General features: G+C 41.7%; 1 protein-coding gene across 1 annotated transcript in view; it reads left to right on the top strand.

Annotated features, from left to right (window-relative positions):
- The window catches only part of tyw1 (tRNA-yW synthesizing protein 1 homolog), a 212,019-nt gene that overhangs the window by 130,817 nt on the left and 55,246 nt on the right, over positions 1-25,956 (top strand). The window contains exon 14 of the mRNA XM_079673788.1: positions 4,889-4,999. Coding sequence (XP_079529914.1) covers positions 4,889-4,999 — 111 coding nt within the window. The remainder of the gene's footprint in view (positions 1-4,888; positions 5,000-25,956) is intronic.

Below are 25,956 nucleotides of genomic sequence, written 5' to 3'. Positions count from 1 at the left end.
ATGCAAGTTTTCGTCCAAATGGTTGAAAGATAAGGAGGAAGGACAATCGATACTTTATATAGTAAATGTGAGGTAAAGTGTGTCGCCAATGTAACCGTTGAAAACTTGAAGTAGCGATGAGATCTTAAAATGTATGGATCCCTGCATATACCCTGCTTTAACAAAGCCATGAGTAGGCCCATATGCTGTATCTGATGTCCAGTATGCCGGTTTGTTTCTGGCTCACGGAACTGTTCCTGGAAATGTCCTCTTCACCGTCTCCTCCTTTCAACACTGCATCTATCGAAAAAGGCATGAGTAAATAATGTTTTATGACTAAAAGTAGTATATTTATGTTAGAACCTAAAAATAAAAAAATACATTTTTTTATAAATATGACTAAATTTGCTCCAGAGCATTCTTGTGTTGCACTTGTAAATGTCAGTGTGACAATATGGTTTGCCTGTGTGCCCAGTTTCCAAAAATAAACCCTCTCTTTATGTTCCAATAACCCCTCCCCGTCTCTTTGTCTCGGCTCCATATGATTCTGAGTCCCTCTTTCATGGTTGGCTCTATCTCCATCCCTCCTTAGTGCTTATCCCTCTCTGTTCCCCTCCACCTGGCCACCCTGGCAGTGAACCGGGGATTGATAGAGTTGTGCCTCAGTGTCGTATTTGGAACAGGGGCAGCTTGAAATACTTCACCTCCCACTTCCTTTGACCAATTATCCCCTTCCCTACTGGGCTGAAAGGGCCGAGTGTTATAGATAACCTTCCGCTGAGCGAGAGAGAAAGAGTGCTCTCTACTCTCCCTTTGTCAATTGCTTGTTTCTTTGTATTTCTCAAGTCCTCTGTCCTCACTATCCCCTTTTTCAAACCCCTGTCTCTCCGTGTCTTTCTTCCTCTCCATCACATTCTCAATAATCCTCTTACTCCCGCTATACAGAAACAACAATAGCCTGAATCTACACCATTGAACTGCTAGCGGGGCTTTTTCATCCAGTTTTTTACCCAGGGAGAGTTAACTAATAAAAGAGATATCTCAGGTCCCCTTGACCTTGACCTTAAAGAGCAACTTCCAGGTTAAAAACACCCCTGAATAAATGTGTAGGAAAATGATGAATACACTAGATTTTCCAAAACATATACAGAAATATACACTACAGTGACATCTGGTGTCGTTTTTTGTAAGAAATGTTCACTTCCGCATAAAAAAGCCTCGGCACGTGACCTCCCGCGTGTGAGGTAACATGGGGGAAACAAGGGGGAGAGCGGCCGGTGTAACGTATTAATAAACATGGATCCCAATGCTAGTTTCGACACAGAAGACACAGAAGAAGTTGAACATGAATATTTGAATGCATATGACGGACCACAACCTTATAATTATGAGCCTGCTAGGCGTCAAAGAGACCAGGAGCAGCCAAGGATTAGAAGAAATAATGGCCATTGGAGAGAAATTGAGCTGTGGTGTAAGGAGAACCAGTGGAGAAATGGGCAGCTATCTTGGTGGGTGACCGGCGTTAGCTACAGAATGTTAGCTAACGTCACATCACAACATTGTGAAGTTAGCTATCATATATCAGGCTATAACTGAAGTAGCATTGATAATATAGTAACGTTACTGGCAGGACTGTTAATACTGATCCATAACAGAAACTAATGCGCAAGTATCAGCCGTATCTCGCGTTACCTAATGCAACTCCACACTACGGTGCTGTGTACCGGAGGGGAGACGCGAGATACGGCTGATACTTGACGGTCTGGCGGAGAAAGGTTGTGGAGCCTCCGTTGATATGCCGTTGTAAATGGCTTGATGGAAAGCAGTTGTGTAGTCGGGGAGGGTGCACAGCTGATTGCAGCAGGTGAGTGGAGGTTGAGCCGGGAGCCAGGAGTGACAGCCACCACGCACACACAAACAACACAGACAGGGGGAAACAAACAAACACAAAGGAGACGGCTGGAGTAGTACAGCCACCACAGCGTTACCTAATGCAACTCCACACTACGTCTTACGGTGCCGTGTACCGGAGGGGAGAGAGAGAGAGAGAGCAGCGAAGCGGGGGGGGGGGGGGGGGGGGGAAGAGATGTAATACGGTTTCCTGATAAAGCTGTGGAGAGTATGGAAGGAACGCTAGCTCCGCTCCTTTTTACTGTGGACTCGATGTCCTGACAGGCTGGTATTTGTGCAACATGCACAAACACAATACTGCACCATGATTACGAATGCTGAAATACAATGTAAAACTACTGAAAAATACCAGCTCACTAAAACACAACCGCTCAACTCAACGCAACTACTAACTATACCCGCGGTCAGAGAGCGGAGATGTTTACCCTTTGTGATGTAATATGACGCGTTTGACGTATGACCTTAAAAAAAAGCAGTTTTTAAGAGCAGAGCTCAAAATTGCTCCTTTCCCTCTGAATTCCTGCCCTTATGTCTCGTAAAATACATCAAATCCTACATCCACTTTTTTAATTGTAATTTTCAAGCAAGTTTAAGCATAAATGTAGAAAAAAAAAAAACCTGCAAAATGCTCTTTAATACATATATAAAATATCTGTTAATACAGTCCAGTCCAGTCGGTGTAATCCTATATTTATTTGATTGTTTAAGTTTTCTAATCATTAAAAATGCTTTGAGAAAATTCAGAAATTAAAAGTTGAATAATAATATTATTATATAATATTATAAAATACAAATAATAAAAAAACAACTTCAGAATAAACTATAACTTAATTATCAAATGTCATTTGGAATGATACAAACTGTACATTAGGGAAATGTTAACCTGCAACACCCGTACTGCAATACATGGTGCCCTCCCTCTGAAGGTGTTTACCGGTACATATCATTTAGCTGACGCTTTTATCCAAAGTGATTACAAGTGCAATTAACCTTGAAGATACAAACTCAAAAAAGCAAGAATCCTGTATGTACCATAACTTAACCTTTCTAAGTGCTATCTGTTTTGTTTGAATTTTTGGCCAAGGTGCAGTGGAAACGGGCAGGTCTTCAGTCCGCGACATAACTGTAGAACTGTTGGAATGCAGTAGTTGCATTAGTAACAATCCAAAACAGGCCCAACTGCTCAGTTATAATTCAGACAGTAAATTGGTGGTTATCAGGACATCTGTGAGCTGCTTTTTTGTGTAGTGGACCAATGTTGGTGACAAACTGCCATTGTAACATTGAAACAACAAATAATGAATTGCATGCTTTTCCCCCGCTGATTTGTCGGAACTAGTGTTTGGAACGTTTCAATTTCATGGCCTCCTATCTGAGCTTCATTGGGTCGGGAGCAATACCCCTCTGACTGTGAGGTGGATCTCATGAAGAGTTGTTGAGAAAATACAGACGGAGAATTCTTCCATTTAGATAACACCCTTTGACCTTTTTAATGTCCAAACGCAACTACAGTATGAGCTTCAATCAAGTGTGAAGTAATTTTTTTGCTTCGTTTGTTGAAGTGTTTCACTTGAAATAATGATGGGACCAACTCACCCAGCAAACAAACAGTTACCTTATCACAGCACAATCTAACTGTTGTTTAAAACAGTGTAGTTTTTTACCAAAGTAGACATTCAGATTTTCATATGAACATGTTGCAGAAATGTGTTTTTGGCTCAGTCTGTCAAGGAATACCAGGCTGTTGGACACATCTTGCATTAGGTTTTTTTTGTGTTCATGATATGTGAACATTTTTTCAATAAATAAATAAAATGTATTTGCTAAATGTGGTATAAGTAAAGCAGGGGTGGGGAACCTTTTTCCTGTCAAGGGCCATTTACATTTTTTCAACATCCTCCGAGGGCCATACAAATTATTGACCTCTGCTTAAAAATACTAAAATCACAGCCCTTTCATTTCACCTTTCTTTCATGCTGTGCAAAGAAAAAGCAACCTCTTAATCCAGATATCTTACCATGACTCGCATATGCATTCACGTGCACGGTTGTGGCATGACCACCAAAACAGAAAGATATGGACACAAGATGTGTGCTAATGTATTTAGTTTCCTTTCCATGTGGACATGATTTAAGTGGGAGGGGGAGGCCTAACCTCCTCTAGGGGGGTCCGGGGGGCATGCTCCTCTGGGAAGATTTTTTTTTTAAAAGCATCAATCTGGCGCACTTAGAGAGCAACATTAGGAGATCTATGGATACATCTCTCAACATCCATATGAAACAGAACTTTAAACAGATTTTATTTTTCTTTATGGATATTTTACAAATCACTCCCCTTTCAAACTGTATTCTTGTTTATTAATAACAACTTTTTACTGTCATATAGTATTTTATACCTGTTTACTTTATTCTTTTATTTTTTTATAACTATAATGATCATATAAAGATTTGCCTTTACCTCACTGGGTGTAGAAAAAGCTTCTTATATTCGTTAGCATAGCGAGCTAACCAGATGCTAATAACAACAAAGTTATTGACTGTATGATCAGTATGACAGATGAACAGATCGCCACTGGGCTTACAACTAAAAACACAGCCACGCAAAAACTGCGGCCTGTGTACGACTCCTTATGGGTACTGCAATTTCTGAAGTACCTGAGCGGCGTTCTGGTGCTCTTAGTCAGAACTGCACCCCTGTCAGACGAGACATATACCACGTGATGACACGTTAAGCTCGTGTTGTGTTCAAGGACCCTGACCTTGGCCAGGAAACACAGGCACTCGCTTGTTTATTTTTTTTATTTTTTGCGTGTGTTTATAAATTACCTCGAGGGTAACAAATGGTCTGCCGGTCTGTATACGGGCCGGAGGTTCGCCACCCCTAAAGTAAAGGAAGGTAGACCCATAATACATTTAATATGCAACAAACTATTAGTACAACAATCTCATGTTTATCTTCGAGCATTTCCATTAATCCCAAACGCTGTTCCTCCCTCCAGAGACAGAGGACGGTGTACAGGCTGACGCTGGTGAAGGCCTGGAATGTGGAGGAGATGCAGGCGTACTCGGAGCTCATTTCTTTGGGGCAGCCGGACTTCATTGAGGTCAAGGTAGGGTTCATCAGTATTTGATTTATATTTGCATGTGTTCTGTCTTTCTTTACTCGGCTAATGTCTTGTTTATCATTATTGTATTGTATTGTTTATCAAATAAACAAAGTTCCAAGGACACTTAGCCTACGAGGCGATTTGGAGCTATGACTCTCTTACAAAGCGCTTTAATGAATACCATGTACTCACGGGTACGTTTTGAGAGTTTTATTCATGTAAATTCCCTAGATTCCTTGGCCGTCCACTAGTGACTTAAAAAACTTTAAACTGCATATAATAAATAAATACAAGTACAAATGCCATCAGGCGTGCGGACGCGTCCAGTCAAAAACGTTGTCAAAAACAGTGAATTCAATCTCTTGGACCTGCGCACTATAGTGTGTTTTACAGAAGGAAACTAGCTGGTAAAGATTCATAAACCTTGCACAGTCGAGAAATATACAAAACTATACAACAACTGTGTAATTATAACTCGATATTATCAAATGTTTTTTAATTAATTTCAAAGAATATGCAACTGTCTTATCAACCATAAATATTTACCATGAATAGTATTACGCCAACAAGGAAAAAGCACAAAAGAAGCAAAGAGGTCAAAAGACACAGAAAGCGGGTGACAATACAATTATATTTGTATCTATATTGCATGTAATGGATTATTTTAGTAGCTGTGTAATAAACAACCATCAAATCTCTTCATTGTGAGCCGACATGAAGCTGAGGGGTTTTGGTCGGGGATTTTTTCTCATTAATGATCGTTATTTATCTGTCAGTGTATATGGTTTTACATGATTTGATGCGTTTCTGAAGTATACCACCATAATAGCACATTTGCTCCTCATTAATTCGTTTTCTGAAAGTAAACAGGCCAGTTTTTACAGAAAATAATAATCTTTAAGAAAAATCTTCATACATCTTATATCTGAACAAATATTCACATATATTCACATTCACACATCATATGCAATCAATTAAGTCTAGTTATGACAACATGGGACTGGCTTTTCTCCAACATACAGTTTAACTGTAGAATAACATGGAAACCTTTCACTTTCAACAGCCCTAGAAACACTTAACGAGCTTACGAAATGAAGGACAATACTGTTCTTATTACGATAATATATATACTATTATTAATGGGAAATCATGTCATTCATGACAATATGCCCGCTGTATTTATAAATCGTGGTTTATTACAACTTTCCATGCTCGCTTCCGATGTTACACGACCGCTCCGAACAAAACAGCTTTCGCCGGTTAGTGACGTCACGCACATCACGAGTAGAACACTTGTTGAATAATACACTACCTCTATATGGCTGATGTCGGACTCTGGAGACAGAATCGAGTGACAGTGAGTTGTCAATAGACTCGGTGCACTTTCAAGAAGAGGAGGATTTTATTGAAGAGGATGCCGGTGTGGTGGAATCAGATCATGCGGGTGAGTCTAACGTGGTGGAACCATAACAGTTTGAGCCACAGCATTCAAGTAGCGGTAGAGATACAGACGGGAGCGAACTAGGGGGGTGATGATCCTGGATTTGGCGGAGATCCGATGCGGTAACAGAACACAGACTGGTATACATTTGACTTTAATTCATAGAGATTCTCAATAAATAGTAAATCAATAATAATATATCGTAATGTAGCAGGCAAGCTTGTCTCAGGCAACAGAACAGAGACTGGTATATACATTTGACTATAATTAATAGAGATTCTCAAAAAATAGTAAATAAATAATAATGACTCTGGATAATGTAGCTGGTAAATTGACCAGCCAGTAGATATTAGGCTGGAATGGTTGGCTGGAGAGGGGTTTTGGACACTTTAGCTGGCCAGGATGGCTGGTTTATCCATCTATCACCAGCTTATGTTTAATAATAGTATTAAATATACCCTGCTGGGAGCTTACCAACGATTCCCTTCAATGCAGGAAGACATCTTATAGGGACAATTTACATGGTGGTAGAGGAGAGGACGCTGGCGCTTGTTTGTTCGCCGCTTCTCCTACGCCACAGAGTTTTTATCTGCTTTAAGCTATTTTATCTGCTTTTAAGCTCTATGGCTAAACTTTGAGTCTGTTTAACAAGTGCTTTTATATCTTAAACCTCGTGATTATTGACGGTTTTGGACCTGACGGCTGTCGGGACTCACCTGCTGTATCGCCCAAATTCGCCGACTATCTCCGGCTGACTGCTTGCCTCTCTCCCGCTACTACTGTGATAGCAGCCGGACTCCCAATCCTCTGTTTCATTCCCAGACGTGAGGTATACTATCGGGATAGCCTTCCAGCTGTCTCGTTGCTGTTAGCCCTCGCTGCTAAGCACCGCTACCAAACTTCTTCGGCGCCCGACCTGTTGACATGTTGAGGTTTTCTATTCCCCAACTCCTGAGTTTCAACCACTCCAACGCTCCAACCGGCACCTCAGTCATTAAACAACTTGGACTTCTTCGTCGGCCTCGCTATATCCACCGAAGCCAAAGAAGAAGACAAACTGTATATTCCCAGCACGGAGATGCAGATATTCCATCCATCAACTCTGTCTGCCGTCGTGTCGCACATCTGACGCGTCATCAGACCCCGTTCATGGCGGGGTCAAATCGCGCCAGAAACATCGCGAGACCGCTGCATGAATACATGGAGAGCATCGCGAGACCGCCACACACGAAGGAGTCTGGAAAACGTGGATTGGATTACAGCCTACTCCGGCCCCTACAGAGATTCACCACATCTTCCAAAGCCGAAATAGAACTTCTGAATACACAATCCCTCAGTAATAGAGCATCCTTCATTCATGACCACATCACTGATGAGAAAATGGACTTCATGTGCCTCACGGAAACCTGGCATCAGCCAGAGGTTTACTCCACCCTCAATGAAGCTTGCCCTCCTGGCTACAGCTACTTGGAGAAAGCCTGCAGCACTGGTCGTGGTGGAGGCCTAGCTGTCATCTACCGAAAGGAATTGGAACTGTCACTCCTGCCCCTGCCTGTATTGTCCTCTTTTGAATGCCTTGCATTTAAATGTAAACCCCTCTTCGCACTTCTGATCTACCGGCCACCCAAACCCAACTCAGCTTTCATCCCAGAAATACAAGACCTTCTCACTACGCTATGCACAACCTCTGCCAATATTATCTTACTTGGAGATTTTAATATTGACGTCGACTCCCCCTCCTGCCACTTTGCCACTGAGTTTCTGCTACTTCTGGACTGCCTCAATCTGACACAGCATGTTAATGTCCCCACACACGCCAAGGGCCACACGCTCGACCTGGTCATCACAAACTCCGCCCCCATCAGCAATCTGCTAGTGTATGACTTGGGGGTGTCTGACCACAAGACCATCTCAATGGAGCTCTCTTTCCAATCCCCACTCAGCATGCCCAAACGCCAAATCCGCTGCAGGAACCTGAGGAATATCAACCCGGACACCATGACCCTGGACCTCCAGCATCTTTCTTCCACCAACTTCTCATCAGTAAATGAGTCAGTGGCATACTACAACCAGTCCCTTAACAGTCTCCTTGATCTGCACGCCCCCCTCAAAACCAGGATGGTCATCTTCTCGCACTCAGCCCCTTGGTACACCGGCGAGCTGCGGAGAATGAAGACAGCTGGGCGTGTCCTTGAGCGGCGGCTCAAGGCATCAGGACTCACTGTTCACCGGTTAGCCTATCGTGAACACCAGAAGGCCTACGCACAGTCCCTCAGAGATGCACAGTCCCAGTACTACTCCTCCCTCATCAACAACAGTACTGGAAACTCCAAGCAACTCTTCTCCACCATAAACCACCTCCTCAAACCCCAAAGCCCTCTACACTCCGACTCCACTGAGAAGCAGTGTAGCAACTTCGCCGCCTTCTTCACTAACAAAGTTGATACCATCCGCTCCCTCCTCTCTAGCCCCTCTGCACCTCCAGTTACAACTGCTGACCCACAGCCTGGGACAACCCAGCCTCTTCGCTGTTTCACAGACATCTCTCAGCGAGAGGTTGAGGGCATCATTAGGAGGATGAAGCCCTCCACCTGTGTCCTGGACCCCCTTCCGTCATCTGTTGTGAAATGGTACATCTGTACCATGAGCCCCATGATCACTAAGATCGTAAACCTCTCACTCCAGGCTGGCCATGTCCCCTCTGCCCTAAAAACCGCTGTCATCAAACCTCGTCTCAAAAAACCCTCCCTTGACCCGGGAGTCCTGGCCAACTACAGACCCATTTCCAACCTTCCTTTTCTATCAAAGGTGCTGGATAAACTAGTTGCTGCTCAGCTCCAGGACCACCTAAACTCCAACAACCTATTTGAGAAGTTCCAGTCTGGTTTCCGCTCAGGCCACAGCACAGAAACTGCCCTGGTCAGGGTCACCAACGACCTGCTGATGACGGCTGATGCTGGCTCTCCCTCTCTCCTCATCCTCCTCGATCTCACTGCAGCTTTTGACGCCGTCGATCACGGCATCCTCCTCCATCGTCTGCACTCCACCATCGGACTCTCTGACTCTCCCCTTGACTGGTTCAGATCATACCTCACCGGGAGAACAGAGTACGTCTCCTTGGGCGAGGCAGAGTCGGGTACCCACAACGTCACCTGTGGTGTCCCTCAAGGATCAGTTCTCAGCCCCACCTTCTTCACACTGTACATGCTCCCTCTTGGCTCTATCATCAGCCGACATGTAGTATCATTCCATTGCTACGCTGATGACACCCAACTGTACCTCAGGATTAACCCTACCTCCTCTGCAGCCCTGCCTTCACCCACACTCACTGCCTGCCTGGAGGAGATGCAGGCATGGATGAAGCAAAACTTCCTGAAACAGCTCCAAGACCAAAGCCATTATAGTTGGCACCCCACACCAGGTTCGGTCATCCACCATCACCACCATCACCTTCTCCGGCCAGGACATTACCCTCTCCTCAATAGTCACCAACCTGGGTGTTAAAATGGACGCCCATCTGACCTTTGAGGCCCACATTAAACAGCTGTGCAAGAACTCCTTTTATCACCTCAGGAACATCGCCAAACTCCGCCCCACACTCACTCTGTCTGACGCCGAAAAACTGGTCCACGCCTTTGTCTCCTCCAGGCTGGACTACTGCAATGCACTCCTCATCGGGATCCCTAACAAAAGCATCCAGAAGCTCCAATACTTTCAGAACAGCGCTGCTAGGATCCTGATGAGGGTGCGCAAATATGAACACATCACCCTCATCCTTAAAGCACTACACTCGCTACCCGTGGAACTGAGGATCGAATTCAAGGTCTCCGTCCTCACCCACCAGTGTGTCCATGGAACTGCCTCTCCCTACCATAAGGAACTCCTCACCCCCCATACCTCCTTGCGGACCAACCGCTCCAGCAGCTCCAACCTCCTCAAACCCCCCAGGACTAAGCTCCGTACCATGGGAGAACGGGCCTTCTGCTCGGCTGCTCCCAGTTTGTGGAATGCTCTCCCCGACCAAATGAGAGCACCACAGACCGTGGAAGCTTTTAAAAAAGGCCTCAAAATCCATCTCTTCAAAAGAGCCTTTGCCTAGACCTTTTTTATCACCCTTTTATTTATTTGTTGTTTTTTTGTATTGCTCTTTATTAATTCTACCGTGTTGTGTAAATCAAATATGAAGCAGGCGCGCCGGATTCATTTTAGAAGTGGGGGGGCCAAAACAAGTGCGTGTGTGTGTATGGCCCAATCCCAAACCCCTACACACTCCCCCTCCGTGACGGAGTGAACTCTGTGGAGTGACACATGAGGCTCCCTCCTATCAGATGGAGGGAGCAAATACAGCACAAGCTTTGGGACAAACTCCCCTCTCTCCGGCAGAAACAGGAAATACCGTAATATGTAGGCCTAACAACGGTTTCAAATCAGCATCTCTTTGGCAAAAAATGTAAATGAATAACTCAAATAAAACTCCAAACATCTTTAATTGTGTTACTTTTTTGTAAAGCTCTTTTAGTTTTAAACCTGATGTTTATAAGCTTCTTAGTTTTTGCAACAGTCTGTAAATATACACAACTTTATAATAAAATGCACACATTTACCTTTTTCTAGACTAAACACAGGTATGATCCTAAGTTAAAAACATATACTGTATGAGGTTATCATGAGGTTGTTAACATCGCAGTTTATCACTATCATTTAGTGATTTTGCAAAGAATTAACCACTCCCTGTTTTTGTACCTTTCTGCGTTGAAGTACCTTCTCTTTGCCCGAATATTCTAGCGGTCTCCTTTTTTCCGATAGTTAGCTGTACAGCTTTACCCGCCTCAATTTCCCGACAACAAACCTCCATGCAGTCGGAACCAGCCTGTTTCGGTTCAACAACGGCGGCGGTGGGGGCGGCGGCGGTTTTGGTAGTTTCTGCGGCCGCAGAGCTGCTGCTGGGTTCATCTGGCTTCGCTGTTTGAAGAAGGTCCAGGCTCCGGAGATGTGGATGTCAGGGATGTGACCTTCCAGTTGTTACATTTAAGTTTAGATTGACTGCATTTAGTTTTCTTCTGCGCTGGTTCTTCTGACATGTTTGCAAGTGCAGGCTATATATTCTTTCTATCTCTAGGTTAAAGGCTGACACACACAGAACAACGTAACAAATAAAGTAAACAACGTAACAAATAAACAAACTAAGCTTTTTTATTGGTTGTAATTTACAGGGATACATTTGAATGGTGTGACAATGTCCTATTTGATTGGGTTAAAATGTACATATTCTCCCTGTTATGTCTGCCTGCTTTATTTTACCTAATGCAAAGTGACCTGCTCCATCGAAATCAGTCGCATTGACCCGAAGACACATTTTGATTCCTAGCTTTCTAATGATATCAGGATTGTTTTTGTACTCCAAATATTAAGCAAAAATATGTCACATTATATAATGACTATTACAGTCATCATTTTGAGAAAAAGGCCTTCAAAGTTTTCTCTTCTCTGGAATCCATCGATCTGATTGATTATTAGCGGAGCAAATGATCAAAATACTACGGAGGGAAGATATTTTCATTTGGATTACTGCACTCATGGGAAACACCGGCTGTTGTTATGCCTGCTGTGACGTCAAGTTACTCCGTTTTCCGCTTGTAATTATGCTGTTACAAGCTTCAAAGTTGTATTTATCATCTGAATTTGCCGAAACAAGTTTAATATTCTGAAAGCCAAGACTTTGTTTATTTGAAATCAGATGAAAACAAACTGTAACGGACCCTGCCGTGTTATCTATGATTATTATATGCCTTACATTCATAATTTCAGCGGGAGGGAGGGGGAGCGGCGCTGTGGAAGAGCAGAGCAGTGAGAGGCGAGCTGTGGTCTTCCCTTTACAAGCTTAACAAATGCGTGTAGCTAATGAGATTGAATATATATAACATTAACAAATAACAAAATATTCACAGCTACATCAGATCGCGTTTTAGATGCGACTTTAGAGTAGAGGGGAATTATTGAAACGGGATTTGTACAGTGTTCCGCGCCGCGTATATGTGTGTGTTTGTGTATTTTTGCGTTTGTGTGTATTGTGTTTGTTTCCCGGGGAAAACACTCACGAGAAACACCGGCTGTTGTTATGCCTGCTGTGACGTTAAATTACTCCGTTCTCCGCCTGTAATTATGCCGTCACAAGCTTCAAACCTGTATTTATCATCTGAATTTGCCGAAACAAGTTTAATATTCTGAAAGCCAAGACATTGTTTATTTGAAATCAGATGAAAACAAACTGTAACGGACCCTGCCGTGTTATCTATGATTACTATACACCTTACATTCATAATTTCAGCGGGAGGGAGGGGGAGCGGCGCTGAGGAACAGCAGAGTGGCGAGTGAGAGCTGTCATCTTCCCTTTACAAGCTTCAAACATGCCTGTAGCTAGTGAGATTGAATATAAAAAAATAACAAAATATACACAGCTAGATCAGATCGCGTATTAGATGCGACTTTAGGGGAATTATTGAAAAGGGATTTGTACAGTTTTCCACGGCATCTGCTGCTGCGAAAATGTGGGGCAGGGCTGAAAAGTGGGGGGGCCAATGGCCTCCCCGCTTCCGGCGCCCTTGATATGAAGTGCTTTATAAATGGAACCCATTATTATTATTATTATTATTATTATTATTACCAGGATTCCAGGTGTTCAGCACGCATTAAATACTGGTATGATTATTTAAACAAGAGAACATAAATATATTACAAAGATTCATTGCGTCATGTATTCATGTATCTACCAAAATAAAGACATTGTATAGTGTTCATAACAGTATTTAAATTTAATAAATAGCTAGTTAATATGATAAAATACACAGTAACAATACCATAATTATACAAATAACAACCAACCTGCAAATCAACCTACATATCAAAATAAATATATTATCTAAAACTGGTGCATTTGATTTCATATAAAAGTAATACATATAATTCAATATGTAAATGGTGACAAAAACCGTAACACTATATATGATAAGAAAAAGGCAACAAAGAAAGTGTTTTTGTTTTTTTCTTGTTCATGTCCATAATGTTTCCCGTTGTGTAGCGTCCAGCCTTTGCCAATCTGGCCAGCACTTCTGTCTGTTGAAGCCACTTCTTCAGGCAAACTGAAAAGAAATGTACAGATATAACTACACTGTAAAAGAAAACTTGACATTTACGTTAACATTTGGGCTGCTGTGGTTGCCAGAACCGTTAAAGTATAATACATTACAAATTACAGTTGGTTGGCATAGACGTTACAGTCAACAATTGCTTATGGTGAATTACAATGGCAAAAACAAATAGAGCTAGTGTACACAGTGCAGCTGTATTATCTGGGAAATAGAATAATCGGATCAGGATTCGGTATTGGCAGACAATCAATATCAAATGAATCGGATCATTATTAGCATCTGATCACCTTTGTCGACTTGCAGCCTAAATACAAAGATAACTCCACTCCTCTCCTACCACTCTTACCTCTAATAAGCCTTGGTAGAACTAGTGTCCGAGTCATAGGGTCCAGAGGCATGTACTACGAAGCCGGTTCAACCTAACCTGGATATGTTTGAGTTAGCCGGTTGGCCTAATCCAAAACATACGCGCTCTCGCTAAACAGTATTACGACCCGGGTTATAAAGTGGATCGCTCAAGCCAGTCGTGTCCTATCTAGTTAGGTGCGCGTTCACATGAAAGGGGTGGTATTTGGAGCATTCGACCAATCACAAACATGGAGAAGCGTACCGACAGCGCAGCGCGTCATACTTCCTGAATGCAAAGTCAACTATATAATTAGACAAATATGAAGACGTTAAACTTTAAACATCCATGACTTAAACACTTTATCCAGGATAAAAGCCACATAGTTGCACCTGCAAGGTGAATACAGCTGGTAACAGAACAAGTGTTTGAATGCGTACATTAACAGGTTTATGATATCACTGCCCCCCGTAAGACACGAGTGGATCTGACTTTAATTACATTTGACTCGAGTGTTTCGTCAACTTAATGTGTTGCTTAAAATAATACTTCTGCATACAGTATGTGACACTGTAAGTGTTGCACGGCCAGATACGGCTCAGCTGACTCAGATAAGGAATTATATGATACATTATGATGTGATATGAATGATAATGGGACACATCGACGTCTGCAATCACAATGCCGTGGACTGTACTTAATGTTACTTTGATCCGGTTACTTATGTTGTGGCAGATATTTAAGGAAGCTTTCTTAGCGCTAATGTTATAATAGTCATATTGCTCTGAAGATGGGAGGTGATATTCTATTAATTTTCACGTTCACACAGTCGGTGATTTTTGCCGGCCGTCTTTCCTGCAATGGCAGTTTAAACTGTATTTCCTTTCTCCTATGACTTGATCGCTTTAAACTCTGCACACTAAGCTCTGATTGGTCAGGTGTTTTCATCTGCCTGAAGATTCACAAGTTCTTGATCAGGTGTTTGATGTGGGCTGGCTTGATCCTTTCTGCAGCGATAAATAAAGAAAACAAAGAAAAATATTTGTAATGATGGTAACAACAATAATATTAGTATAACTATTTATATAGCACTTACACAATTGTAAAGTGATTTTCACAACAAAAATAAAGAACAAAACAATATCAACAATAAAAAAACTAATTATTACAGGAATGTTAAGAGACAAAGAAATGTTTTTTCAGTCATTACAATGCACTGTTGGAAATTACCTTCCAAAGGCTAAATTCAAACTCAATACCATAAATAACTGGGTACCAAAGTGCTTTACCTGATAAAACACGTTCCACACGGAGCAGCAACCATCCGGCTGGGCCTTTTGCTGCATATCATCTCCTCCCTATCTCTCTCTGGTGTTAGGTTCCAGTAGATTTCTACTATCCAATAAAAAAGAAATTCCCCCAAAAAATCATATTAAAAAAAGTTAAAAACAATGACTTGCTGTTGGCATTGAAATAGATTAGAATCTCATAATTTTCCTGCATGTCAGGAAGGCCAGGAAGTTGTTCCCTTCAAGTCCGTAACCAGTCATAGGAGTTCAAATGCAAAGCCTGAACGATGACAAGAGCAAGAGACTTACATTTTACAATTATATTTTTAATTTATACCAGAGCAGTGTGTACATAGGCCCTGTACGACATGCAGAGAACAGATCAAATCCCCTGACAGACTCTCACACTTTGGTGATGTCCTCATCAGATAATGTTTCATTTTTTTTCGCAGCAAACTAACATTACTCAAAGTATATGTCGGACCCAACTCATTTACAGTATGTTTTGCATCTCCTCAATAATGGTCTGTATAGTTGAGTAGAAAAAAACTGTCCCTACAATTTCATGTAGATTAACACACATTTGTAAGAAAAGTTTACAATGAAGCACAACACCCCTCTTTGTATTAAGCAAGCTGCCACATAAAGTGCAGCTTAACATGCTAACCTCTGGTGAGCTACAGTAAAGCTAACTTCATGCTCAACACAAAACCTTTAACATGCATTACATTGACGATTTTAAACACAACTTAACTCTCTCTACTTGTAAGATAACGTTTAGTTAACTAACCCTTAAATAAATACATCACGTTTTTCAGTGGAAACACAAACTGCAGAAAATGTTAGCTGCTAACTGTTGTTAGCTAAGACAGCTATCTCTTAAGGGAAGTAACATAGCCTCATGGCAAACGTAAGGTTAAGTTAACGTAACGTTGTAAGAAAGCAAAACGAACCTTCGAGAAAGCTTTTACTCTCTCTCCTTAGCGGGCATTGTTGATTGTTCGAAACACGATCTCTCGATGTGCTGCCCACACATCGTCGGTTTCATCGACACCGGGTTACCTGGTCTAGCAAAAGTCTGCCTCATACGACGCACTTGTTTTGTCTATAAACACAACATTTGATCATTTTTTGGCCACAAAAACATCCCATAACCAGATGTTGAGACGGCCCCACATCATACTTGTCAACCCTCCCGATTTTCGCGGGAGACTCCCGATTTCATTGCCCTCTCCCGGTTTCCTCCCGGGGTCATATTTCTCCCGCATTTCTCCCGATTTCTGACAAAATCAGATTTACACACGACTGTTTCCACTCGGACTTTAATACAGCGACACCATTGTTTGGTTTCCATGGTAACACGTCTCTTTAGTAGCGCGCGCAACTCAAAGTCTGAGAGGGTGAGGCAGATAGTCACAGAAAACTGAACAGGAATCGACAACTACTCCACCCTCTGCTCACTCCTTTCCTGTAAAATACAGGTCCATATGCTCCATCAAGGATGGTGCTACAGGCCGCAAGGCAGTGCACTTAGATTAACATTAACATGCTAATTGTAGTTCTAACAGCTCCGGCGATCCACTAGCACCCCCCCCCCACCCCCCCCAATTTTGCATTTTGAAATGCTCCCGATTTCTGAGGTCTAAAGGTTGGCAAGTATGCCCCACATCCCCATACAACATATCGCTTGCCAATTATTCTTGGCGTCTTATTGCTGTGCATTCTTTGTCATAATATTTGGCCCTTCAATGCATTCAAACGGGACTGAGCTCAGCTGTGTTCTACTCATGACGTCACCGCCGGAAATGGCCGAAGTTGATGTTTCCGGCGCAACGAACGATTGTTACTAACTGACAACTTTTGTATGCTGTTATAATCGTGATTTATTAAAAATAGATCAATAATGAAAAAATCATATTGCACATTCACAATACAAATGCAACCTCTATCATATACTAAGCCCACTAACAGGTGCTAAAAGCATTTCGTAAGCTCTTTAAATATTTGAAATGAAAGAACATCAGCATTTCCTCCTTTTATTTCTTCTTGTTTTTCTCTTTGACACTTCACCGATCTAAAAATCAAGGGAACAGGCTGAACGAACAACCTGATATTGACACTGAAACTCATTGTCTTCACATCCTGTATCTTATTGAATATTTGTTCAATGTGAAAAGAAAGAGCCAAAATATATTCTATTAAATATCATTTGGACTCTTAAGAGCCAATAAGCTATTTTGAGAGTTATTTAAGAACTTCAGGGTACTTTTGCAAGTTAAGATCAAACCTGTTCATTTAGCTTTGTTGCAGAAGGGTCATTATGGTTCTGGATAAACCGTTAGTCAAACTCCTACGCAAATCTACTGACAAAAATAAAAAGACGGACTGGAATGACAACTAAAGTTATTTTAACAACACTGCTAACACCAGAATGTATTGTATGTAGCCAGAATAAGAGTCCATATAAAAGAGATAACTTTCATAACTCACTCGAATGGTGGACTGAGATGAATAGTATTGGAAGGGGCACCTGGTGGCAGTCTGAGCAGTTGTCATAGTGACAAACTCGCCTCAGTCTGTGTTCATTATTCAGTCTATCATATCCAGGTATGATCCCAGTAATAATAGCAGTGGCAGTTGCAGTAGTGACAGCTATGGTAGAGCCATGGTTCTTCCTGCTTGTATGTTTTAGAACCAAATCCATGTAATTCACTTAGATTGTACTATATTACACTTTTGGGGGTGCTTTGGGGGATTACTTGACAGCAGGATTCCTGACAAGGCGCATAAAAAGGAGGAATCAAAAGGAGGAATAGGGGGGATAAACTAGTTTAAGTTATTTTAGGACATGGCTTCGTTGAATACTTCAGTATGATTGGTAAACTCAGACAAATTCAACTGTGTTCTTTTGCAATATCAGACCGCCGCTAACTGTCGCATGTGCAGTCATATCGATGAAGAAAGAAGTCTGTTCAATTTAATGTTAGTTGTGGGCAAAAAACACATTTGTTATCCTCCATCAGAAATGTAGAGAAAGAATTGCCAAACTGTCCCCAGGAAAAAATGAAAAAGAGAAGAAAAAGAAACAGCGGAAGAGAAGGAAAGAGTTTAGGAGACACAGAAAGCTGGCCCACAGAAATGAGCAGAAGACAGACAGGAAGTAAACACTAACAGGACAAAATAACACAAACATCTAATGTTAGCAGCGTACTGTGTAGTGGCTTTCTATCTGTAAATGATGCCCACTGTTTGCTTCTCTGTCTGTCGTGATTCACATTATCTATTATATGGAGCAGCTCCTATCATGCTTAGACTATTAATTAGTTTATCCAAACATTTTTTCAGTTATGAGAAGTCTGTCTAAATGAGCTGTGTGCATTAGATCCTCTTATATACCTGCAAATGTACTCCTATATATATTTCTTAGTATAAGGAGCTTTGAACTGAAGTTGAGATTCGGTTTTATTCTGCTTTAATTCCACTGCAGTGGTGCAAGTTGATTGATGAACAGGTGAACCCCCCACCCACACATGATACACACACTAATCCACACGTCATCTATCCCCTTGCGTGTTCATTACATTCGTCCTTCATCCTAAACGCCCAGCTATAAAGGCAAGAGAACGGTCGAAAGGCTTCCCACTGACAAAGTTATCATTCATGAAGCACCTCTTTCCACATGGAGACCCCACATGGGAATACCCCCCCACATCTTCTCATCTATAATCCATATCTAATTCCTGCACTACATAGTAACAGAGGTCCACGTCTGACCAGTCTCCACTGGGATCCAACTCCTCCCAGCAACTGCAATTATTACTTTGTCTAACCTTCATTGTTCCCAGCCCATGTGTGCTGAGCTGAATGGTCTTTTTCAGCAGCCAGCTCATTTACACGGAATCACAGTGCAAACACAGTCTCATCCAGCAGCAGAAAGGAGCATGTCAGTGTTAATAGTCTTACTGAAAGACGCCTTAACAAAGAGTAGCAGTTGCAGAACAGCCCACATGATACATATCGTCATCATATTGGACGACAGACTACACTTCAGTCTTCCAGCAATTCTAGTTACCAATGGCCATTTTGAGATTTGTATGGACTGTTATCAGTGTTTCTCCACAGGAGATCTGGGAAGGTTAGCTTTTGAATCCCCAAAGGCTTCCACAGGATAAGAAATTAGTTCACATTTGCCGTGGAGACAGTGGACAGCAAATCTAAACCGCCAAATTAGACACTCTCAATGAACATCATTGATATCTGCATCTGATTATCTCTGAGGGACGGAGACCAAGGATAATGATATAATGTAATTACAAAATTACACAATATTACGTTGAAAAATTAGTTCATCCAGGTGACAGTTTTCCTTTATAGCAGCAAGAGAAACTTGTTTATTCTCCCTTTCCATGTTCTTTTCTTCTGGTGTTGCTTCATGGTGCTGATGGGGCAGAAATAAGAGCACACCACCAAAAATAGTTATGACCCAACTTACTCTGTTGAAAATGTGCACACAAAACTGGAAGTAATAATGTTGTTGCCTAAAGCACTCTTTGATGTAACAGTTAGAAACTAGACACTTCAGCAATATCTGCCAAATATTGAAAACATTTCAGAGCTGTAAACAAAACGACTGAAGAAATGACTTGAGAGGTGGCCCTTCTTTGGTGGCTGTTAATAAATACTCAAACTTTAAAAAAAAATTAAAATAGGAAGCCAGTGCTGTTATACTGGTTCCTTGCTCTCAGAGGTTGGCAACATGTGGTGTGAAAACTAAATAAACCGTTCAAACCATCAATATATTTTTGGAATCTCATTTGCCTGGCAGCATGCTCCCATATTAAAACTAAATATAATTATTGTACACATCTGCAAACTATTCAGTTGCAGTTTCCATCCATCTCTTTCAAAAATGGCATCAATTCATCATTAACAGAAGCAATGCTTTGTTGCAGTCACAGGTACCTTGGCTTTTGGCGCCTAAAATATTGTCAGTTCATCTTTGAGTTTTCTCTAAATTTGATGAAATTCCCTCGATGCGGAGTTATCCTGTTCATGAGAATGGCCGTGTCGCTATCACTGGCACTGAGGCCGAGCAAGCTCACACTCATCCCATCTATCATCCCCATAGCGCCTCTTGGTTTTGTCTCATCTGTTTTGTCTTGGCACTTTCTGCCAACAAGACAACAATCTTTGCACCAATTCATGACCTGAACACTTAATTCAAAGCAGAATGTGAGAATGTTGCTTCTGGGACATGTTGCAGACCGACTCAGGGGTTTGTATTTCCATGCATCCTTGAGATGAATGTAATTATTGGTACAGTTTTTATTTGATAAATTTTTAGGCATTTTATGACACAGAGACTCTGGTACTATTCTTCATCTGAGTCGTCTGAGTCTTACAGCCAGTTTTATTTTCTGGCTAATGCAGTCTGTTGTTGGGGAAGGGTGCCATAAGTTGCTGTAAACCTCTTTTTAAACTCCAGTCATGTCCTGTACTGCTAGGAGGCAGCAGGATAAATGCAGGAGTTGTCAGTATACAAACCACTGAAATATTACAGGTTGCAGACTTCAGATTCACACAGCCTGCAAGTACAATCAGTTGACTCTCTCCACAGAGTTTATACATCTCTTATATTACAATTGTATCATGTACTTTTCTTTAATGTATAGTCCCTGATGCCCTAGATGTTTTTCTCCCTGCCTCTTTCAATTTTGTTCATCGTATTCAAATCTGCTCTCAGTCAAATTCATCATGTGATGTAAATGTCAAAGCTTATTTTTTTCCATCTGTGCAAAACTGAATTCGACAAGCTGTGTCACAATTAAAGGACCCCCTCTTTATTTCATTACATTACATGTCACTTGTTAGATGCTTTTATCCAAATACTTACATACATTCAGTACTGTGGGCAATCCCCACAGGAGCAATTTGGGGTGAAGTGTCTCGAGAGGGGTCTGCCTGCAGACCTCCACTCTCAGGACCGTTCCGGTGCAGACCTCCACACTCAGGACACCTCCACTGTCAGTAGAGGGAGTGACGATTCTGACGAACACGTTTTTTTCCCCGCCGATAGACAGATATAAATAGATAGATATAATAGATAATAGTCTAATTTTGACCGAATTAATCAATAGCGGGTGTAACTAAAATACAAGATGTCGTCTTGTATTTTACAAGATATATATATATATACATATGGACACAGGCCGTGGGGGGACACCCGAGACCGGGCAATGTCCCCGGTATAAACCGGGTGAAATAGCCAAAAAACATAATAAAACCGGGGAAAATAGGGGGGAAAGTGAAAAAAAGTGTCCGAAAATAGGCTCTCATGAGGCGGGCAGAGTCCCCTGTCAACTCCCGTTACATTCCTCCATGCTGTCATTTGAGCGAAAAACTTTTACGAGAACCAGGCTGGGGGGGTCAAAAGGGCTTGATCAAGGCCGACCCAAAGTGCACGGTGGGCGGACTCATCACCTCCGTGATGAGTCTCCATAGTGATTTGAAAAATTCCATCAAATGAATCCTTCGGTGGGCGGGAAAAAAAACGTGTTCGTCAGAATCGTCACTTCCTGTGTAGTGGAGGTGTCTTGAGAGTGCAGCCTGCACCGGAACTGTCCTGAGAGTGGAGGTCTGCAGGCAGGCTCCCATGAGTGTCTCAGGGACACAACGACATGCTGACTGCAGTGGGACTCGAACTTGCTACCCCCTGATTTGAAATTCAGCACACTGTCCACTGAGCCACAGCCTCCCTATTTCCTCTACATTAAGATAATCTGTTCTTCTTGCATGGTGTGTATCATTGCTGTTAAGTAAATAGTAACTTGCTTCAATTGTGGATTCAGGAAGATCTCTAGTAATCCTGAGAGGTCTACTGGATTTGGGTATGTTCTGCTACCCGCGGTGGGCATCCCCTGCGGAGGTTCAGATGTGCTGCACAAACAATTGCCGGTTGCCTTGTCGCGGACAATCTGCTCGACAAAATGTGTGTGTGTGTGTGTGTGTGTGTGTGTGTGTGTGTGTGTGTGTGTGTGTGTGTGTGTGTGTGTGTGTGTGTGTGTGTGTGTGTGTGTGTGTGTGTGTGTGTGTGTGTGTGTGTGTGTGTGTGTGTGTGTGTGTGTGTGTGTGTGTGTGTGTGTGTGTGTGTGTGTGTGTGTGTGTGTGTGTGTGTGTGTGTGTGTGTCCCCTAACCCCTGCTGTGGACCGGGGCAGCGCCGTATAGACTGAGAGTTATGTCATCTCCGTTCACTCCAATGGACCACTTTTTTACAGCAATGGCGGATCGTGGAGCCTCTCAATCGTTCCCCGGAAGTTAGCGCCAAGGCTAGCAGAGCTGTAGAGTTGCAGCATAATAGACCGTTCGTGACGGATTTTTAAAGGTAAGAAGAAGCTTAAAGATTTATATTGCGGATATTATCAGTACATCTGATTCAAATTAACATGTGTTTTTAAAGGATGTCAGTGGATTATCCCTAAATTAGTAGATTTAGGGAACGTTTACAGATAACAGATTAAGCTAGGATACCGTACCATACACTATACCATAGTGGTTGAATACACAGTATTAGGAAACACTTTATACTTACTGGACATGTTATACTCATTATATACTGTATATAAAATATGACCAAGAAAGTGAGACAACTTTATAGAAATTCATATCACATCTGTTACTGATGCCATTTGTCATACTTTGTTAAACTCACAAATAATAAAGTTCCATAACTTCAGTTGGGAACAAAGACCACACCTTATCTCCCCAAGGCAATTTCCCATCCAATAGGTGTGCTATATAGGTGTGTATAACCCTTTCTCCTGTCTGTTACTCCCTCTTTCAGCACAAGAACCAGAGGGGGATTCAATGGAGCCTGAATACCTGCACTGAGACCCTCACCCTGCACCCTGAGTCTCAACTCTCAGTGTTTTTCAAGCCTTTCCCTGTTTTTTTGTATTAAACAAAACATTAAGCTTTCCCAATGGTGTGGTTTTCGTTTTGTGAAAAAGTGCAAATGCAGTATTTGTATATAATAACCTCACATATTTTTTTGCTGTTGGTCATGAAATTGCTCCTGCTGACTTGTGCCAGCCATTTTTTCCTCCGCTCTGTGTCAGTGGGGAAGCCGTACATTCGTACTCCTTTCTCAGAGCGATTTGAGCATCCCCAGGCAGCACAGCAAACCATGGTGGCGACTAGGAGGCAGCACAGCAAACCAGGACAACACGGAGGAAAAGGCACAGACAAACTGCATGATATGCTATTCAATGTTTATTGAATTCCATGTATTTGCAATGGATGTTCCTAAAACAACACATTTAACATCATCATCATCATCATGCTGCTGCTGCTGCTGCCGCTGCTAGTCCTTTGATAGTCACCTGTCGGTCTCCTGTCCTTTCTGAAAGCCATAAAGATGACATTAGTCATTTAGATAACTTGTGTCCTCAATTACCATGGGATTACTGAAACTACCATGAATTTAAGAAAATGGTAGAAATTAATCTAATCTGAATTTTGAAGCATTCCTTTAGATCCCCTCCCTCTAAATATATCAATAAACATTAGAAAGTGATGCTCCTGACTACTATACAAGTTTAAGAAGATAATATTGGTTTGAAAGAATTCAAAGCTATACATAAACAGCAACAGGCTCTTTAACCAAGGCACTGTTAGCCTAACATGTAAACTAGTTGTTCACACTAATCCTAATATTATCACTTAATATTAGCAAATTCTATTTTATTTTTTAAAAAATATTGATGTAAATACATACACATATCGATTTGTTGTATAAATATTGCAAATCAAAACCTTTATTCACTAATAATTACCAAAAGTCGAAGTTCTATCTCCTGTTATCAATGCATTCACATTGCCCGCCATGAACTTCCGGGGAACGATTCTCGTCTGCATGAACCACGTGACGATAACCGTTTTTGGACTTCCGCTGTCGTAACTCTTCTATCTATACGGCGCTGGACCGGGGCTACATCAAATCTTATTTTAGCCTCTAAAGAAAAGCCCACCATAAACATAATAATTAAAAATAGTATTGATGTATGTTACCACTTTCCTTCTTCATCAGAAAGCCCCTTTCTAACGGGAATCTAAGCTAACATCTACTTTGGTCTCAAAGCCTCCTTCCTTCTGCGGTGATGCAGGCAAATGCGGCCCCTCTCTATTATACTTAAGTCACCATACAAACTTTATTGTCCTATCTAAATTAGATTAAGGTTTTAATATGATTTGTGTTAATTAGTTTACTAGCTATGAGGAAGTCTCTGTCTTCATTGCAAGGAATAGACTGATGGTTGTAAAAAAAATGTTGAGCCGTTGACGTGTGTGTGTGTGTGTGTGTGTGTGTGGCTGGGTGACTGTGTGTGGCTGGGTGTGTGTGTGTGTGTGTGTGTGTGTGTGTGTGTGTGTGTGTGTGTGTGTGTGTGTGTGTGTGTGTGTGTGTGTGTGTGTGTGTGTGTGTGTGTGTGTGTGTGTGTGTGTGTGTGTGTGTGTGTGTGTGTGTGTGTGTGTGTGTGTGTGTGTGTGGCTGGGTGACTGTGTGTGGCTGGGTGACTGTGTGTGACTGTGTGTGGCTGGGTGACTGTGTGTGGCTGGGTGAGCCTGGCCCTGCCCCCTCCTCCCCCCTTCCTGCCATCTTATCACTAGACAGAGGGGGGATGGAATTTAAAAACATTTACCTTACACTTGTATTTGTTCTCTCTAAAACACAGTGTCTGTAAAGGTGGGGGAGACTGTCTCCCCCCTTCCTGCCATCTCTCTGTTTCTGATGATGTGTAAAATATACAAAATAACGTTTTATATACTTAATCTCTTGTTAAAAGGTGATGAAGTTTGCAGCGTAAGCCAGCCATCAGTGTTCTAGTTTTAAGGTTTTGCATACCTCAAAGTGTGTCTAAAAGTATCTTGGCAAGAGTAAAAAGCCAAAATCCGCTTAGGCCATTAAAAAGAAACCGAATTCCTTACAAAGTACTTCATATAACACTGTTTCGATGAAACAATGCAGTCTTGATAACTTGACTTGACTAACATTACTTTTTTAAATATCTTTTTAGATGCTTTTCTTTGATTTCTTTCATGTTATTTTAACACAACGTTACTTTTTTCATATTTTTTCAACATCGCCCCCAAGTCTATCTCCAGACTCAAATCACAGCTTTGAAAAAGTTCAGTCAGAGCAGCCAAAAAACTGTCCACGTTTTACAAATGAACATACACAAATGCAGACTTGACTACTTGGCAGTTGATTAAAGCAGATTTGTCCTTTTAAATCTCTCAAAGGTTTGGGTCCTGTTCAACACTGGGTACAGAAATATATTCAATATACAGTCATTTGTACGTAAAGATTTTTTAAGTTGTAAGCACTTAGAAATATACATTTTATTGCATTTAAAGTGGCTGTAGACAACTTATCATAATGAAGCAGTTGATTGCACAAATTTGTAATGGATGTACAATAAAGACAACATTAGCATTTAAATTGGCTCCCTATAAGACTCGCTTTCTCTATGAAATTATGTCTGGCTCTGAGTAGTGTTCTCCCTTTCACAATAAAAGCCCAAACACAATACTTTCTGAATCACTGCAGGAAGTATTGTGATAAAATGCAAATACAAATAGCTTACAGTAGCTCCCAAGTAGTTGAACAATTGGTAAACCACAAGGACTGTGGAAACACCGCTCTGGCAAAGGATTGCGGATGCAAATTATGCAAAGAGGA

Source organism: Notothenia rossii, assembly GCF_949606895.1.
Source record: "Notothenia rossii genome assembly, chromosome: 4".
NCBI lineage: Eukaryota > Metazoa > Chordata > Actinopteri > Perciformes > Nototheniidae > Notothenia > Notothenia rossii.
Note: the sequence above shows the minus strand (reverse complement) of the source record. Positions and strands in the feature narration are given on the sequence as shown.